This window comes from Sander vitreus, chromosome 5 (genome assembly GCF_031162955.1).
Source record: "Sander vitreus isolate 19-12246 chromosome 5, sanVit1, whole genome shotgun sequence".
NCBI classification, from domain to species: Eukaryota; Metazoa; Chordata; class Actinopteri; order Perciformes; family Percidae; genus Sander; species Sander vitreus.
The window spans coordinates 18526628-18546538 of record NC_135859.1 but is presented as its reverse complement, the minus strand read 5'-3'; the positions used below and the strand labels follow the sequence as shown (position 1 = coordinate 18546538).

At 40.0% G+C, this 19911-nt stretch overlaps 1 protein-coding gene across 2 annotated transcripts in view; it reads right to left on the bottom strand.

Moving 5' to 3' along the window:
- unc5ca (unc-5 netrin receptor Ca) overlaps positions 1 to 19911 on the bottom strand; it is a 194475-nt gene that overhangs the window by 58875 nt on the left and 115689 nt on the right. For both annotated transcript variants that reach the window (XM_078250834.1, XM_078250835.1), the window contains exon 4: positions 17309 to 17412. In XM_078250834.1, the coding sequence (XP_078106960.1) occupies positions 17309 to 17412 (104 nt within the window). The remainder of the gene's footprint in view (positions 1 to 17308; positions 17413 to 19911) is intronic.

Sequence of the window (19911 nt, the reverse complement as noted above, 5' to 3'; positions counted from 1 at the left end):
ATAATCAGATCTGATTTCATGTTGTAATATTTTATTTATTATTTATTATTTATTTATTTAATATTTATATAATTTAATATTGTGTGCTGCTGCGCGTCCCTGTGTGTGCGCCTAAGATCGCGCTGTTCACGATTCAGAGTCAATGGTGCGATCACTTCCCGCTGTCTCAAGATAGCAATAAGCCAAGAAATCACCTGAATACACCTCCCTGTAAAGACACTTGCGTCGGGCTTTGCGCCACGCTGCGCCGGGTGCAAAATAGGGCCCTCAGAGTCCAACACTAATGCTGGAAATTATGTTTCCCCGGGTTGCCTTAAGCAGATGTTCACAGGAGTCACTCTGAGAAGTTTGCATGACTGCTGCGCTAAATCCGACACCGGTTGCACTCCTCGCTTGCTTCACTACTCACACACTGACGTCTCTCACTCAGCACCTGCCATTCTCGCTCTCACTAATGCCTGATTTTTGGTTCTCTGTTGAATCAACATTGAATCTGCCCTCTGAATTACGCTACCCCATTGATGTATTAAGCGCTACCATCATAACAACGTCCACAAAAGATATAACCAGGGACACCATGTGTAGTGTATGGTCTTGTGAGTATGAGAAGTGTAGAGCGGGGTTTCAGAGCATGCAGACTTTAAGAACAGGCTGTAAACGTATATTTTGTAACATTACACCCATCTTAAATGTCATTGTTTAAAAGAGCATACAAAATGTATTTTTTTAATGAGAATTTGTATTTTTCTTATTTAATTTAGTAAAATAATTTTGTTTATGTATTTCTTCTTATGCTCATTTAAATTGTTGAGAAAAGTTGAGAAATACACATTTCTAAATTTTAGTATTTGGTGCATTTCCCTTGATAATCAAGCAAGTAGACTCATAAACCATTATATCTCAATCGCAGTATTGTAACTCACAATCGCAATATGACTTTTCCTCCAAATTGTGCAGCCCTAGTGCGCATGTCCGCATGATGCATTGTTAACATTTGGAAGGTGTGTATGTCAGGTTTTCTGCAAGAACTTTAGTTAACCATAACACCCTTCTATGTGTAGGATTGCAGAGATGTTTATGTGTAACTTTGGAGAAGCGTAATTTCTCCAAACACCCTTCTATACACACCCCCTGCCCTCCCTACCAGCACACACACTCAGATACACACACACACACACTGCCAGATGTGCCACACTCATTATTATTGGCTCTGATTGGAATCTAGAGAGCCATCACCGTAATTGGCATGCTTGTTTCCATTATCAAACACACGCACATGCACGTATGCTCACACAGACATATTAACAAAGCCGCACGCACACAAAATGCAATATGCCAACCCAACCTCATGAGCCCGGGCATTCCAGTCAGCAGAAAGAAAAAACGGGACAGAGATAAACAAGAAAGAAGGGAAGGAGGACAGTAACGCAGGAAGGCAAGAAACAAAAAGCAAGAGAATGCAGATGAGAGAGGGTCAAGAGAAGACAAAGAGGTGGAGGGGATGTAAGAATTAAGAAAAAGACAATAGTGGAGTGACAGTAGGCTGGAGAAACAGAGAGCATGTGGGAGAGAACATATTGAGAGGCATAGACAGAGAGAGAGAGAATGAGACATGAGTGTTGGCAGAGCATACCATCCATCTTTCTCTTCTGCTGCCATCAGCTTTCTTGACACAAACCCAGACAATTGGCTATAGCTGTCTGTGTGTGTTCGTCAGAGGATAATACCAACAAATGTCACGCACACACAGACACACAGACAGACAGACACACACACACACACACACACACACACACACACACACACACACACACACACCACCCACCTCCTGATGTGTAGCTAAGTAGAATAGTAATCAAGCTATTCATTAGTGCAGTAACAAAGGCCATTACTGGCTAATCAACAATCTTCAAACTCAATCGAGGAAAGCTAATAGAAATTTAATCCAACAGCGCACATGAATATGGTGAAGACTTGGTGTGCGAGTGTGTGTGTGCGTTGATATTAGACAAAACAATTAACTCATTGTGATGAGATGAACAAAATGACTGTTGTTTCAAACAATTACAGGAGAGTAACCATCATGGTGTAAAAAAAACAAAAACAATTGGTCTTAAATTGCTTCCCTCAGCATCAAATAAATGTAGCACTCAAACTGAAATCAGACTAAATTTTATGAATGAACCTACCATGACACACCAGGAAGTGTTTCTTTTATTCCTCATTCAAGGTTGTTTAATACAATTATGATACATTTCTACTTGATTTGACAGCTTTCAAACACACACAGATCTATTCTTCCTTCACATCTGTGTTCACAATGTCGCCTATAATTAAGTAAACAATATATGCACGTTTTTTAACATTATCACTCAAGTTCTGTCATTTGCAAGTGCAAAAATAGAAACCATTCATTTGGGAAAACAAGTGCAAATAGTGCTGTGTGCATGGTTGTGTTCACTCTGACTTCCTCCACACTGCTGTGACGTTTCTCTTAGCATCTCTATACCTGCCAATTTGTAGCACTGTAACACAAGCAAATGGCTACATTTTGGTGCCAACAACACCTCTGGACTAATTGTCCTCTCAACTTCAAGGGCTACACCCTACTCCCACCTCTACTACAGTGGCACCCTCTTCCTCTATCTGCACTTTCCTGTTAGTCATCCCTTACTTTGAATCAAACAAAAATCTACCTTCCTTTTTATTTTTTATCCTAGCCAATGAGTTTTAGTCCCTTGCACTTGTTGGAATCGATAGGATACAAACACAGACTTTTAGTTTTTTTTTACTAACTGTATGTACAACTTAGTGTCATCTCTGAGGGAAGTTCACCTCAGATATTTAAGAGTGGAGTAGACACACGACATGAAAAGGCAGGGCAAAGTCTCCATTTGGGTTACAAATCAAAGAACTGTGACTTGCTGAAAAACATGATTTAGGAATATAATAAGGGAGCACTCAATACTGACAAGAGGCCGTCTGAGACGGGCAGTCAGACATAAGCAGACAAACAAACAACAGGGATATATTATGCACAGATGGACATAAGAAAATAGGATAAACTGACTGACAGAAGAGATATAAAAATATCAAAAATCAAATTCAGCCCCAATAAATTGATTAGTTTTACGGCTAAGAACAGTCTCGATGTCAGTGCAGTAGTCAGGAACAGTTGTAAATAATAACCTTGCCACTCAACTACATTGATTGTGTGAGGTGTGATTTCCAGTCACCTACAGTATATCTGTGCCATTTCACATCTTAATTGGCCATATGTCCTGGTGTTTCAGTCTGCATCCTTACTACACTTGGGAGGTGATTAGGACAATCCTGCTGCCCACTACTACTGAGGGGAATTTACTACAGCCACCAACCCCACTACAATACAATACATGCCAGGACTGGGCAGACCAGGCAGATTGTGCAGGTTAACAAAAGGTCGCTGTACACGTGCACGCATATATATGGGATGTAAGAGGGTGAAGTGTGCATGTGTGTGTGTGGGTGGTTGTCAGTGTGTCTGTGCCTATATGTGTGCACGCCAACATGGGATTTCAGAGGCTTTGACAGCTTAATTAACTAGATCCAGGCGAGTGACATAGAGACCTAATTAACCATACTGACGTAACTGGGTCACCATCGACAATCATCCCACACTGATGTTCGAAAAGACACCTTTGATTAAAAACTGGATTGGTTTGGACTTAAAGTAGCTTCATAGCTTTATCAGAGTTTTCATTGCATTTATCTTTCCACAAATCCATGACATTTTATTCTATTAATTCTATTATTATTATTATTTTGCTCCTATGCTGTTACACAACAATTCAACAACATTCAGGCAACAAATCTACAAAAAAGACTAACAGGCTTACCCTAAAGATTATACCACAACATACTTCCTATTACATTACATGATGCAGTATTTTTGGCTAATGTGATTTGTTCCTAACAATAAATGTTGGTTCTGCAAAAAAAAACAGTGTAGAAAACGTAGATTGCATTGTGACTTGATGAGCATTCCTCAACATTACGAGGAATACTCATACTGCACAATTAAAAAGGAGAGAAAAAAAAAATATATATATATATATATACTACACTATATAATCTACTGAAACCAATGTGTGGGTAAGAGCAGGGAATTCTCAGAGGTCTTTTACATAACAAGGACTTAGTTTATGTTCTTAAATGAGTTGTATACCACTAGGAATTAAAATGTAGAGGGAAATCGAGGATGAAGCATGCATATAATCCCCAATGTGCAGCAGTGTGAGGAAGGTGTCCCACACAGACAGAACTGGGACACAGGAGGACACCCAGTTGGACGGGGACAAGCCTACAGAGGCCTATTTATAACCTACTACTCCACTGCACCTTGGTACACATACACTGAAAGATGCATGGCATGCACATATCATACACACATATGATTATTATTTTTACTCAGCTGTGACTTGTGCTTGTGAAAGTGACTCAAAATAGCATGTCTTTGTATTATATCTTAATGCAGCCTGTGTTTTGCAACATTTAGCATATTAAATAACGTGTAACTACAGTTTTGTTATTATGTCCCTGAGAACTAAAATAAAGCCACAAAGTTAATGGTTTCCTATTTGCAATGTAAGCTTATACAATATAGAAAGGAGAGGGAGAAAGAAGAAAAGGGAGAATAAGTAGAAGCAGGTGAAATGGAGAGGAAAAGAGAGGTAAAACAAGGAAGTTGCTCAGCACTAAAGGAGGTCGCAGATGTGCTGAACAGAAAGCCTGCATTTGCTTCTCTAGGGTCCACACATGCACGAAGACACACACACACACACACACACACACACACACACACACACACACACACACACACACATACATACCTCTGAGATTTAACACAGGTGCAGATGCTTCACAGTGATCTATTAGACTCACCCTCTCACGTCAACATTCAAGAGTGGAGAGAGACAGAGAGAGGGAAAGATGGATGGGGAAAAATCCCAAGAGCAGGTCGGATAGAGGAAAGGTATTTCCACAGCAATGGTGAAGGAGCGAGAGAAAGATAGAGTTAGTGAGGCAGTGATTATGGTGGAGGAGGATGAGGGAACAGGGAGCGCAGGCTAGGAGCAGATATCTATGGGTGATCCATTAAAGCTAACCCAACAATGTCAACAAATGGGGAGAGGAAGCGAAAGAGGTAGCCCGTGGAGGGAAAGAAAGAGAGAGTGCAATGGAATGAAAATAATAAATGAAAAAGGTTTTTAGGAGGTGAGGGAGACTAAGGGGGAGACGGAGTGATTTGGAATTTCCATGCTTTGTCAACAATTAGGGAAAGAAAGATGGAGGGGGAGCACAAAAGACTAAGGTGCTGAATGGAGAGATAATATATGGGGAGGATATACTGGGGTAATCCATTAGGCCAAACACTTGGAAAAACAAGAGAAGGTAAGTAAAGTCATGTGAGGAATGTGGGGGAAAGGGAGGAGGAAAAGAGAGGTACAATTAGGAAAAGATAGGAAAAAGTTGGCATGGGTACTATTTTACCTTGTCAGTGTGTAAAAATCCACTAACTCTAGCTACTGCCAGCTTTCCCAACCTATCGCTCAAGCATCAAACACGCAGGCATTACAGAGATGGACTACCAATGTGGAGGATTGAAAGATGGGCTACACTTTTGAGACATGGTGCAGGTAGTTCTTGAGTAAATTGGAAAAAGAGATGTGCAGAAAGTGAATTAGGCAGAGAAGAAGGACAGTGACGTGGAAGTTCGGAAACCATGAAAGAGAGCACATAAAGGCCCTGAGACACCAAGCCGACGGTCGGCTAGTTGGGCCTTCATCGGCGTGTTTTTGGGGCTCTCGGCGGTTGTCGGTGTCGGCTGTTCAGCTTGGGAACAAGAGTGAGGAAAACAAACAAACGACTGTGACAGGCACACCCAAGGCTCCTTACATTTTTCAACCCATCTGATCAATCCAATACACATAGAGCTGTCAAAAATCCTTCGGTTCAAACTATTGGAATAACTATTTTTGCACATGTCCATAAGATGGCAAACATAGCCTACAAAGAGATATACATAACTAGGCTACTTGTTTAGGCATTTTTATTCCAACATTAAAAGATCTCTATACCTACACATTACAAGATAAACTAACGTTAATAAACGAATATCCTACACCGTGATATTTAATATAAAGACTGTAATAGACCTCTCTCTGCGCCCTCTTCACCGCTAAACAATTAGCCCCATAGCAAGCAAGCAAGCTAGCTTACCAGCCAGCCGGTGAGCCTCTAAATTAGTAAAATTTAAAAACTTTATGTTGCTAATTCACACGCTATTGTCAGATCTAAGGAAAGCACATTATCACCAGATGAGTGACATGTTTGTTTGGCTTATTTTACGGTAACCAGTGTATGATGAAGGCATGTTGGGTGGAGGAAATTAGCAAGCTAACATTAGCTAACAAGCCAGTAGCGGGCCATTCGGTCACACTGTAGGGAGACTTCTTTGCCGAGAGAAAGGATGACAGCCCGGGAGCGGCACAGTCCAGTTAGCTAGCCATCTCGCGGTACCGCTGTCTTCCCGGTGGGGAGTGAAGCAGAGGGACCGTAGGCTCTGTTCGGTTCTGCCACTGCTGGCTAGAGCAAACACTGTTTGTTGTGGGTATCATAGCAAAGGTATCCGTTTCGCTTGTTTTGTTGAATGATGAATAGATTACCGCCGCCTGCTGGTATGGAGAGTTATTTCATTGCACGCATGTGCAAAACGTACGTGGTACTTGGCAGTCGGCTGTAGCCTGTGTGGTGTGTTCCAGTGATAATGTTTTGCCCAGACAAAGGCGACGAGGGCCGACGAGAGGTGACGCCACAGATGGCCGTCAACGGCGGTAGTAGGCAGCCGTCGGCTTGGTGTGTCAGGCCCTTTAGACAGACAGCAAAGCGTGAGGCTTGGCAATACAAAGTAGGTACTGAAGTCCCAATACTTCAAACTATTTCCTGACAGACTATTTCTATAAAACAAAATTGCCAGGTGAAAAGTAAAATTCAGCCAGAAAGCACAGTTTTGATTAATGCTGCATAGCAATACTTTTTTTTCCAGGCAATGCAAATTGGTAATCACTGAAGAATATGGTTATTCAAAATGAAATATTTTAAATAGTTCTTTCTTCATTGTCAAACTGAAAAAATACAAGTCATTGCTTACTATAATTCTGAGAACCAAGAACGGATTTCAAGACAGAAGGAAAACAGGAAATTGAAATGAACAGAAAATAAATAAATATTTAAATAAACAAACAAATACATATCGAAAACCTCTCAAGACTTGCAGCTCTCAGGATGAAAATGCATTGGGACTGTGATAGAAGCAGTGGTAGATGAAGGGAGGAGAAAAGAAATCCAGATGACAGTTTGGGGTGAGAGTGTTAGGGGATTTGAATGTTGAAATGAGACCCTAGGCTCAAATCATTACAGGAACAGGCAAGACGAAAAACATCCAAATCCACTCACCAGCTCAGACACGTTGGGGAAACGTTTCCCCAAACAGACGCTGACCTAGTGCTAGAATCAGAATCAACACCTCAAATATCACCGGGGAAAAGTTCAAAAGGTAAACACTTTCTTCTTGTGATAGAAGAACTGAAAGTTAGGAAATTAAAGGATTAAACCTGTTCTCTACTCTACTTTTAATATAGCATTCTGTACTTTGAGTTCTTGTCTAATGTGCAAGCCCTGAATGTCACAAAATATTTGTTCTACAGGTATTTTGCAGCACACATATTTCATGAGAGCTAGATGCAGAAGAAATGTCTAGTTTGTAATCCAACCCGACTATAACAAAAAATAATGACTTTAATGCCCAAACTTAAGCAGACACAGCAAATGCCCTTAGGGAGATAATATGGAGTTTCTTTTAGATTTAAATAGAGTGTGTTGCCTAACTGACTTCCCTGGTTGTTGTGAGCCAGTGTTGAAATGATTGACAGCTTGTTAAATTATAGAACAGCCCCGTGCATGGTCACGGGTCAATGCGGTAAAAGTGTTGAAGCGCTTTGTATCTGTGTCTCTGTTGATTTCTTTATTTCTCTGGACAGTGATGTATTCCACACTTCCTGCTGAACCCTCCAGTTCACTAAGTACTTTAACATCACTAATGGCAACAACAGAAGACGGAGAAGGGAGGAGAGAAAGAGAGAGAGAGAGAAGAGAAGAGAGAAATAAAGAAGAAAGTAAGAGAGGGAATGAAATGAGAGCAATGGGAGAGCGTGCAAAAGAAACCACAGGACACATGCCGCTAAAGAGCATTTAAGTGTTTTAGCATTATAAAAAATAAGAACACCTGTAATGTCTTGGCTTATCTTTGATTGAATGCTTTTCTGGTACGTTGGGCCATCTACCTAAGAACCCTAACCTAATTTTGTTTCCTTTTTAGACATGTGCATGCAGACATGTATTTGGTCTGTACAGTAATTACAGTACAACAACAACCATTTTGATTTCCGAATCAGAAAATTATGTCTAAAGCAATTACATTAATTCAATCAGAGGTGGATGTTCAAGGTTTCTAACAAGGGGTGTCTGTTATTTCCAAGCTAATTTATACTTATGTTCCCCTTTGTCATTTCTCACTCTGTTCTCAGTAGTCACAAAATACACAGGGTTATCAGCGAAGATGTATTTTATTTTTAAAAAGTTTTAAAAACTTATGAAAGTGCATTCTGACTTAAAAAAAATGTGTTTCCAATATGTTTAGTGCAAAATGCATATAATAAAACCGGTTAAATTAAAAAGGAAAGCAGGTTTTTGTGAACCTTAAAAAAAACACAAAAACAAATGTACAGGATGTATTTGTATTTGTGTCATGAGTGGGAAGCTAACCCTTTGAGTGCTTTTCTAACACACGTGTGAAGGCATGGTGTGTGTGTGTGTGTGTGTGCGCGCGCGCGCGTCTGTCAAAGCTGATTCACTGTACCGTGTAGGAGTGCTGATGACACTCCATAATCATTAAAGCATGAAGAGGCTCTGAGCTGATTGGGGGCATGCTAATCCTTTTTAATTGACTCTCCAGCTCTCCAGTGTTATTAAAACCGCCCAATAACAAAATACAAAATCAGCTTTGCTTTATTAGCCGGGTCAGCTGAACTATCGGAGACCTCCCTGTTTGTTAGTGTTGCATTTTGTTGAAGGATGTACAGTGTAAAAAATGAGCATGGTAAACAAACAGCAACATGGACATGTAGAAAAAAGCCCATTTCAATTACATTCAGACTGGGTTTCTGCAGTTTTTCTTTTTGGTGAGTGAGTTGATGATCGTGATATTTTCCTATACGAAGTTGAATGTGTTCAGCCATTACAAAAACACATTTTTCAGTAGAATAATTAACCTGCTTTGGTCAATGCCACCACTTTGATACAATGTTGTGTAGTTGTGCAGCAAACTGCGGCATTGATTTTACAGTTTTGACAGACAAAAAGACAGCAGATGCCATCATGAACAGCATATTCCCTCTTTATGGTTCCCAAAAGAGCTAAAGGAGCATCTATCTCTAAGTGCTCTACATCGGCCTTTGCAAGGTCACACTTAAGTAGCCCAAAGCCATCTACCTTTGAATGAATTATGCTTTAGAAATCAGCAAAGCATCTATAGCCCCAACAGCTTCTTGGCAGTGTTTGATAAGCTGATGATTCAATACAATTTCAGTGAGTAAGCAGTATCATGGTTAATACCGCTCAGCAGAAATGTGCTCATATTTGATTTTACACAACCAAAAACATGGCAATAAAGGATTTTAAGATCACACTCTGTATCAGACAGTCATCATCTGATAACGTTGTGTTATCAATACAGTCACATTTATAAAAATATAAATTGCACCGACAATGACCTCCTTGAGTAACTCATTGAAGACTACTTAACTGAATAGTTATGTAAGTGAAAAGCAATTAATTTGTAGCAATTATTCAAAGCCCTGGCTTATTAAACTTTTTCAGTCTTGGTCCCAAATGAGGATTTTACTGTTCAAATTGCTCTAGTAGATAAGCATATAAAATTATGCCTCAACTCTTGCAAGCATTAGGACTGAGGACTATTTTTAGGTGTTAAATTATTTCATAAATACATTAAAATGTGTTCATTGTATTATAATAACATATGCACACACCTTTTATAGATGTCACAGGCTTGTATGCCCAACTTCACACATTTTTACGTTTTCTGGGCTCCTAAAAGACTTAACAAGGTCTGAACTCATACAACTTGACAGAACAGAACAGAGTTTTGTTATTTGACACTGTCACACCTTGTGTCAAAACAGTGTGTTCTTTCATCCATGACAACACTGTCAGGACTGCCGAGGGCAGCACGGGTAGCTGCCTGACAATGCAGTACACTCTATACTGTCATGTCACCATCTATCCACAGCTTTGTCTCAGAACTGTGTCAAGAAAGACGGGGACAGTGACAGAAAGAGACAACGTGAAAAAAGAGCCAAGAGTCCTAAGATAAGACATAAACGGAAATGGAGACAGAGAAAATAGCTGAGATGGGATACTGTGCAAGGTTTCATCGAAGACTCTCTGAAAACAGTCAACAAACAAGCATTCATTTTAAAACAACTGAATGGTCAACATGTCAACACCAGAACATTTAATGCTCTTTCCATCTCACTGCCAGAAATACATTAAAAAAGGTTCATATAATTACAAAGGCAGACCATCCTATAGTGTTGCCAAAGCCTTTGAATGGGTAATGAAAGGGGAGAGAGTAGTTGGGGTGTGGAGGAGATCCACACAAACGCCTTCATTATCTCCTACTCTCATTTTTCTGAGTCAAGTACCCACTCAACCCTCTACATACTGCACACATTTAACAAAGTCCCAGTCTTAAAAAGTCTCAACCCTCAGACCACAGAAAACTAAAAACTACATGTGATCACCAGCCTACATACATCCTGTATTCTATGAAAATGGAAGAAAATCATGCAGGTTGAGTGGTCAGCTAAGAGACAAAACATAGTGCGACTAAATGTAATGAGAAGCTTCCCTTTTTGAATTTTGATTGATGGTTTCCTTAAATGGCGAATGTACTGTAAGTGCTTGCAGTTACAGCCACTGTGAGGAGAACTCTTCCACTTGTGAGAAAGCCAAGATAAACAACTGCGTTGAGTGTTTTAAACTAAAAAAAGTTCCAGTTATAGTCTGCAAACAATTCATGCAGGAAAGGTGGAAAAAAAGAAAATACATATTTTATTGCAAGAATATTTTGCAGACAATATATATTTGAGTCTCAGTCTAGTTAGAACCAGTGATTGGAATAAAATGGAAATTTACTGAGAAAACAAGCAGCAGAAACATTAATTTTATGACTGTATAAAGATACAGAGAGAGAGAGAATAGTCAATATAATTAAAATGAAAAGAAAATGTCTGAATTTAATGACATGGCTTATCACTGGATGAAAAGCCTCTTTAGGCTACTAAATCTTACACTAGAAGTATATATGTCATCTTCCTCTTCCTGTGTGTGTGAATGCAAGAATTACACTATATTTTTGAAAATACAAAGTGGTTATAAAAGGCTGCACTGTTATACAGTACAAGGAATCAAAGAGATAAAGCATACTGTATGTGTGTTTATGTGCGTGTCCAGTCATGTGTGGGTGTACACACACATCATTAGATAATGATCACAATCCCTCTCGACATTACCAACAACCAACCACAATACATTTATTACTGACACAACACAGAAGCCGCTCTTCTTCATCCACCCCATTTGTAAATTACTCTGCAGTGATAGACCATCACAACAGCCTTTTAATAATCTTAACCCCATTTCAATAATTCACCTAGGCAGTCGAAATAAAAAAAAGAGATTGCTGACTAATCTGTGGATTACGGTGATGATTTCTGACAGAGGTTGAGGATCAAGGTAAAATGTGATGGGAGATGAGCCATGAGGCTTACTATGCTAGCTCAAAGAGGATTAAGGTAAAGATCTATTGGGGGAGCAGCATTACATAAATTGTTTTTGTGCACAGAAACGCACACACAAACCCACTTACACACACGTGTGTTTCTCCAGAAGACGGCCAGGATAAACATGACTTTAATTCTAGCCCATTCCTTTCCCTTCGGGTTCTTTCAATTGTATTTATTCAGAAATAAACAAGTCCAAAAAAATGCCATTTCTTTCCTGGATAAAAGACGTGTTTCACCTTTACATCTATTGACAGAGCTATTGACGTAAGAGACGTAAGACTTGGTAGTATGTTCTGAGGAAATACATGTTTTGGATGTAGCATTTATTCCATTTGTTTGTGAGGCCCAGAGGAACATTGAGTTCCAGTGAGATCTGAAAGTGGTTTAAAGGTAAAAAAATTCAATAGATTGGCTTCTTTCTCTGGACACAGTAAGAGCGCATGTCTCATTTGTTAGACAGTTTAATTGACACTGTCACCTTTACTGTCCATTTCAAGCACTCCACCACCACAGATGTTATAACCTCCAGATACACTCTGCTAGTAAACGTCATCATATGACACATTAACAATGGTGACTTCAGGGACTGAAATGTGCTGTGTCTGTGTACAGTACACTGTATGAGTGTGAGAGTCAGGTAGCCGTTAGCGTTTTGGCCACACCGCACCACTGAATCCTTCTGACAGAAAAGTCTGTTATGATTTGCATCACAAAGAGTCGTTCACGCACACAAACACACACCCATACACACAAAATGCACGTTTCTGGACTCATTCCACACCGGTTAACACAGAGAGTCATTGACAAAAAATGACATCAATGGTCACTGCAAGGGAGGCTAAGTATGTGTGTGTGTGTGTGTGTGTGTGTGTGTGTGTGTGTGTGTGTGTGTGTGAGAAACTTTAGCGGGACAAATGGTAGCCGTTATGGAGCTTGGAGCTTTAATCTAAATCCCATCTTTGAAGGAAATCTCTCTATGCCACCCTAGGGCACATAACAAATTACTGTTATTTTAAGTTTATTGTGATGTAAAACACAACTCAACTCAACTCTCTGACTTTACTTAGAATGTATCTTCTGAAGTGGAAGATTACACTTAGACAGACAATGTCTAAGTTCATCATAAACCATTATCCTAGTACATTACTTGCACTAATTTAGGTGGTGGTTGGATTGAGTGGTAAAGAATGTGACAGAAACTTGACCAGGCTCCAGACACATATCCAGTTACTGTCTGACTCTGTGTGTGTGTGTGTGTGTGTGTGTGTGTGTGTTTGGGATAGACACGTGGAGTGCCTGTCACCACACACTGATGTGTTTATTTCAGAGCAGCTGGGGTAATCACTCACATGCAGAGACAGACGCAGACAGGCACACACATAAATATTCTCACACACACACACACACACACACACACACACACACACACACGACAAGAGGTACACTAAGGGACAGATTAGACAGTGATAATTTTAACTGCTGCGCAACTGTTAGCCTTGAGAGTTCAGGGTCAAACCTATCCATAACTGCAAAGAAAGTTTCTACACACAAACCAACGCCATTATTTCCTTTTCGCTGACAGTACTGCTCATGCCATCATCAGACAGTCTCCTCTGTGTTTTTCTCTCTCTCTTTCAATCTAAAGCTCCTAAGAGACACAATTTGAGGCATTGTGAAATCCTTGAGAAACATCTAAATCTCTTTAGACTGCGATAGAAAGCCTTTAAAAGCTGATGGAAAGCTATTGGATTCTGTAGGGAGGGTTCAGCCGTTCAACAGAAAAGGCTTTATGGACACAGATGGTGAATTCAGGGAACTTGAAACAAGTCCAGCACAATGTTGACTTTTTATTTCTGGTTTTTATATTTATGAATTTCTTTCCTGGTCCGAGGTCATCCAAACCAATCAAGATAACGCAATCGTAATAAAACAACATCATTATTATCTGATGTGATAGGATGTCGACTTCCTACTGATCCAATGACTCTAAATTACACCTACTTGGGAGACTGCGACCAAGAAAATGAAAGCTCAGCGCTGCCCCCCCACAGTGGTTGGCGTATTTTCTACTAAAGGAGAGTGACTAGGCAAGGTGTGATTTCTGTTTTTATTTTTGTTTATTTGTTTGTTTTTGTTTTCCTCGAGACCACAAAGGTTGGGGGGTGGGAGAGGGTTGTTGTTCTTGTTCAGTTGTATTTGTCTGTTCAAAAAAATATAAAAAAAGGAAATAGAGGCAGCAGTCTGACAGCTTGAATACATTTTTTAATCTTGAAATCCAAAGAGTAGGAGTGACCTCACAGGCCAGGCAAAGCCAGTAGACTGCACATAGCAGGTTGTGTGTGGTGTGTGTGTGTGTGTGTGTGTGTGTGTGTGTGTGTGTGTGTGTGTGTGTGTGTGTGTGTGCGTTTGCGTGTGCATGCATATTTCATTAAGGTTGTATTTGCACAGGTAGTTGTTGGCATGTTGGCATGTGAATGTATACAGATGCTGAGTGAATATAAATTGTAAATTGTGTGTGTGTGGGAGTCAAGGCTTTGGTGTGGCATGTGATGCCAGCTGGTCATTACGATGTGGGTATCATGTATCAGGGCACCAACCCCATCACATTGACAACTTTACAACAGTCGTCAACTGGTCGACACAGCAACCGCTAAGTTTAGAACATTTTTAGAGAGGTCACAAAACACCACAACTGTCAATCAAAAAAGAATGTGTGTGTGTGGGTGTGTGTGTATGTGGCTGTGTGTGTTTGTGTGTGTGTGTGACTGTGTGTGTGTGTGTGTGTGTGTGTGTGTGTGTGTGTGTGACTGTGTGTGTGTGTGTGTGTGTGTGTGTGTTTGTGTGTATGACAAGGAATAGAGAATGAAAATGGCGAAGAGAATGGACATGATAAGAACAAATTGAAATAGAAAGTCAGAAGAGATAAAAAAAAAAGGAAGTCAGGGCTATAACCTGAGGTCATCAGTAGGTTTTAAACCTAAATCCTTCTAATCAGCTTCAGCAGAGACAGAGACAGACCAATCCATTTGCCCTGAGATCCCATTATGACAGGAGAAAGGGATGGAAAAGGTGGAAAATTGAGTGTTAGTGTGTACATATCTGTGTGTGTGCATGGATGTATTGTGTTGATGCAGGTGTCAAAAATAAAGAAAGCAGATGAGGCAGCAGTAGTAGGCTAATTAGTCATTAGTGTTGAGATATGTCTTCAAGATGAAGGAGCGTGAGTGTTAATGTGGGTGTGTAGCAGAAAGAAAGAGACGCAATGAGTGAAAAATAAACTCCAAGTCTTTGTGGCTCCAACTGTTGATGTCACAATTCGACCAACGTATTTGCGACCAATGTATTTCCCTCAGAGGTATTAGAGATTTCTCGAGGTGAAAGGATGGGAAAGGACCACTCCGTTTTTCCCCACCACTCCTCCCCCCACCTTTAGTTCTGCCTTTCCCCCTACACGCTCTTCCTCACTTTGTAGGCCGGTCTGCCTGAGTGCCTCACTCACCCCCTCTCCTTCAGTTTCTCTCTCCCCCTCTCTCTCAGGGGAGCTGTGTACTTAGGTGCAATTGAAAACGACTATCAAACCCTGAGGAGTGAAAACCTGATTCACAGACTCCTTATCCGGTAACGCAGCCTTCTCCAAGTGCTGTGCTGCCCTTCCCCAGCGACCAACTAAATGAAATTATGTCTTTTTATCCATTCAGGTGGGAATGTAGCCAGATTAAAACCAGGAAAGTAAAGAGCAATCTGAATTGTGAATGATATTCTTTACTGTTGTTAAGGCCCTCAGGGAGTATAAGTGACACATGTGGCTCTCACAAAGTGGATGTTTACTTTGCAACACGTTTGATGAGAGGGTAAAATGTTGATGTGCTGACAATGTAGTTACAGCATATACACAATATAATCTTTCATTGAGGAGGATAGTGTCGGGACAGTGTGAATATATATGTATTTACCACACTATTCATGTACTTGAAATCCACACCTGTTCGAATTACTAGCATTGCTGGGAACCTCTGACCTCATAAAGTCGCCCTTGCTTATCAAAGTGTCCTTGCGCAAGGCAGTAAAGTTAAATGGCCAAAATAATGATGTGGTTATTTCACTAGGGGGCAAAAGTAACTCCCCCCAAGAGAAGTTAGCCAGTTGTGCTTTTTGTTTCATCTTCACTGCAAGTGTATTCACTTCTGTTCAGTTTTCAGCAATATGTACATCTGTGCTAATGAAAAGGAACATGCCAGTATAAGTCTTTCTGAAGAAAATTAGGCAATCCACTTTCATTAATTATCCTCATTATTTTCTGCAAAGCTCAGGCACAGTAAGAGTGGCACAGTAAGAGTGAATGCAGACGTTTAGCCTATATTCCCTCCCTCACTGAGATTTCCTTAATTTAACTTGTGCTGCAACTCAAATTGGTTCTCAGGGGACAGTTAAGTCTAAGTTTCAAACTTTGGATCAGCGTTACCTCGTTGCAGCAGAGCTCTCAAGCAACTGTCACTCAAAACGAGATCCCCTGATTTCCCCCTGTGACAGTTAAACACAAATGTTTCTGCGCAAAGAAACAGTGCTTTACATTTCTGAAAACATGTTGGAGAAATGTTTCAAACCAAGACAAATGTGAAATCATGTTATGCTAAACCTAAACATTGTCCTTGTTTGTATTAAGGTTAAAACATTTACTTTTGCTACTGTGATTAAGTCGATTGAATTCATTATTTGTATCAGTTAAATTGTAATAAATGATAATTCAGCACTATCCTTGTTGGAATGAGTGCTTACAGTTATTTAGGTTTTGAGATATTAAGTCTTTTCAGTTTTTGCTTAGACATAAGACTAGTAAAAAAGGCTATTTAACAACCTTTTTTGTCAAAAGGGTAAGAATGCATTTTTATTCAGCACACTCTTCATCCACTGAGTGCAGATTGTGAAAGAGTGACCACCCCATCAATGCTCTGTCTGTCATTCACATAACTGACTTTTCTGTGGCATTTCCAAGTTAATTCCACTTGATGATTCGGTAACACCTTATAATAACTATCACTTATAAATGACAAATTGATAGTTAATCAAACTTAAGTTAATAGTTATGTTACTGTTAACAAATAATGAAATGATAATTAATAATGTTTACTAATTATTAGTAATGCTATAAAATGTTATTTTAATATTTTATTGTTGTACACGTTCAGGTTCCTATTTTTACATTGTTTTACATCCTCGGTTGTCTTCATGCTGACATCCCATCTTAGTCCCTCTCTCGTTCTGTTCTAGAAGTCCTCTCTCTTAATCTGTTGTCTTGCTTTACAGTCACCCCGGGAGGAGGTTAACAATAATGCTGAACGTACCTCAGCAGCTGGTATGCCCTCTGGAGGGCGACACTGTAAAAGCACTTCCTGCTCCAGAGATACTTCCTTTCCCAGGGGTTCCTGTTCAAATGACTTCTTCAGGTCTGAGGAAAGAGACAAAGAAAGACAGGAAACTTAGGGCAGGTTATAAGGTGAGCCAGAGAGAATATGACAAAATCGTTGTAGGGATTAGATCATAATGATACTAGATAACATATTGATGTTTTAGAAGTGATACCGTTATGTTATGATATGGTGGTGAAAACTTTGCTTAGGTAGCCAGTGAAAACAAAGGCCGAGACCTTGAATTGAAACGATCCAACTACTGGTCATTCGTAATGATTTCATCTCTAACCAGGACAACAATGGAATAATAACATACAACAGCCACAAGAACACCAAGAATTCTATAAAGAGCAGAAAGTCTTAATGAAAACCGGACTTTTGTGATAGGCCATTTTGCAAAAGCATCCTGTGAATCAGCAGTCAGGGAACCCATTTAGGAGATACTGCCATGTCATTGTAAACTGGGCTCTTTACCTCATTTTCCGGCAACAATGACACAGTAATTATGGAGTTGGTGATTGAAGTCAGCCATGCATATGTTGATTTCTTCCACTCTCCTGGCACTTTAGAAATGTACACAACAAGGAAAAACACTTAGCTGTATATTCTTGAAGTCAACTAAAGCGCACACACACACACACACACACACACACACACACACAGATGATCATGCGTAAGTGCTTTAGCTGGTTCACACACTATACACATGCTGCTTTGTTGCATGCTCACCCCCCATCACTATGCACAATCTTTAAACTTCATTTCATATATACTGCCAGAGTTTCAGGCTCTCAAGCAGGCCAAAGACAATACACAATTCATACTAATGGTCCACATGGTGTGATGAATGACAGCATTACAAAGCGGCTTGGAATGCACTGCCATTTATTCCACAGAATGTTTCAGAGAGGGCTTAGTTGTTTTCATGTTGGGGTGAAAAAAATCCTCACATAGATATTTAAATAAGAACAACAGAAAATGGAAAGACAAAAGAAAGGAGAATGGTGGCCAGGTTGGTTCAGTAGTAGAGCAGGCGCACATATAGAGAGAGGTTTATGCCTCGACGCAAAGGTCCAGGTTTCGAATCTGACCTGTGACAATTCCCTGCATGTCTTTCCCCTCTCTTCCCCTTTCTCACCTAGCTGTCCTGTCAAAAATAAAAAAAAAAGGCAGAAAAGCCCAAACATTTTTTTTAAATTTAAAAAAAGAAAGAAAAAAAAGAAGAAAAAAGGAGAATGGAGAGAAGGCATATAAGGATGTGAGAGAAAACACAAAAACCCTTGTGGGTGGATGGATGGAAGGACTGTTTTGCTTAACGGATCGTTATGCCGAATACATTTGTCTCTGCATCTTTGTTTTAATCATACATTCATTGGGAGAGTTCAAAACGGGAAACCATTTTGCAGATAATGTTGAGTCTTCTTGTCTTGCCTCGGGCTACCTCTTACACTGTAATTCTCCATATTCACTCTTTAGACTTGTCCTTCACTTTTCTGATTACCTCACTAGTCTGCTGCAATGTCGCATACAGTAATGTATGCGTGTATGCCTACATAGGCAGCTGAGCTTAACACATGTTAAAATAATTAGCTTGCCATAGAAAAAGGCCATAAAACAAATTGTAACCTGAGAGGGGTGGCAGTGTTGCGGGATTTAGCAGGTGACTTTATTTATGGTGCTGATCCGATGGTGTGATGGATTTCTAAATAAGAACATATGGAGGGGGTGGAGTTTTTTTTTCATTCAAGCTTTTGAGTGTAACTCAAAGGTTAATGATTTCTCCTAGAATCGAGAGTATGAAGACTCAATATGCCCTGGATAAAATGATTAGCAAAGCTATTTTGTACATTCTAATTCTGTACTTTGGAGTGTATTTTTTGAATTGACGCATGTCAGCATGTAAGGAAGATTAATTGGTTACATATCTGCAGATGCAGGATGTGCATATTTCAAAGTGATATGCAGAGGTCTGTTGATATGGCGCCGTCAACAGCAACATTTAACTGATACAATCTTTCAGATAGTAACACTAAAAAACTTGTTCACTTTGAAGAGTTTGAAAGTGACTTTGTTAGTTTGTAAAGGATGGCTGCAGCTGTGGAACACAAATCCTCTCTCCTCTGTCCTTTAGTTTTTAAAACCATACCAAAAACTTTCATAGGAGGACACAGCAGGTGTGTGTGTGTGTGTGTGTGTGTGTGTGTGTGTGTGTGTGTGTGTGTGTGTGTGTGTTATCCTTGTGTCCTTTTACTCTCCTGGTTCCCAAGTGTGCTCTTAATCACCTTCTCCGTCAGCTGTGGTACAACCATTTGTGAACACACATACACTAACACACACTGGATAGAACATAGAACATTTTTTAGTACTGAACCGGTTGACTCATCAGGACAGTCACCTTACAGTGGCTAACAGACATAGAAGGAGTGAAAGAGAAGGAGAGGTGAAATGGATTGGGGGTATAAGGAAGGTAGAAGTCCGGGCAGCTGGGGTGTGGGGTGGGGGGAGGGGGGGTTGAAAGATGAGAGGCAGAAAGAGAG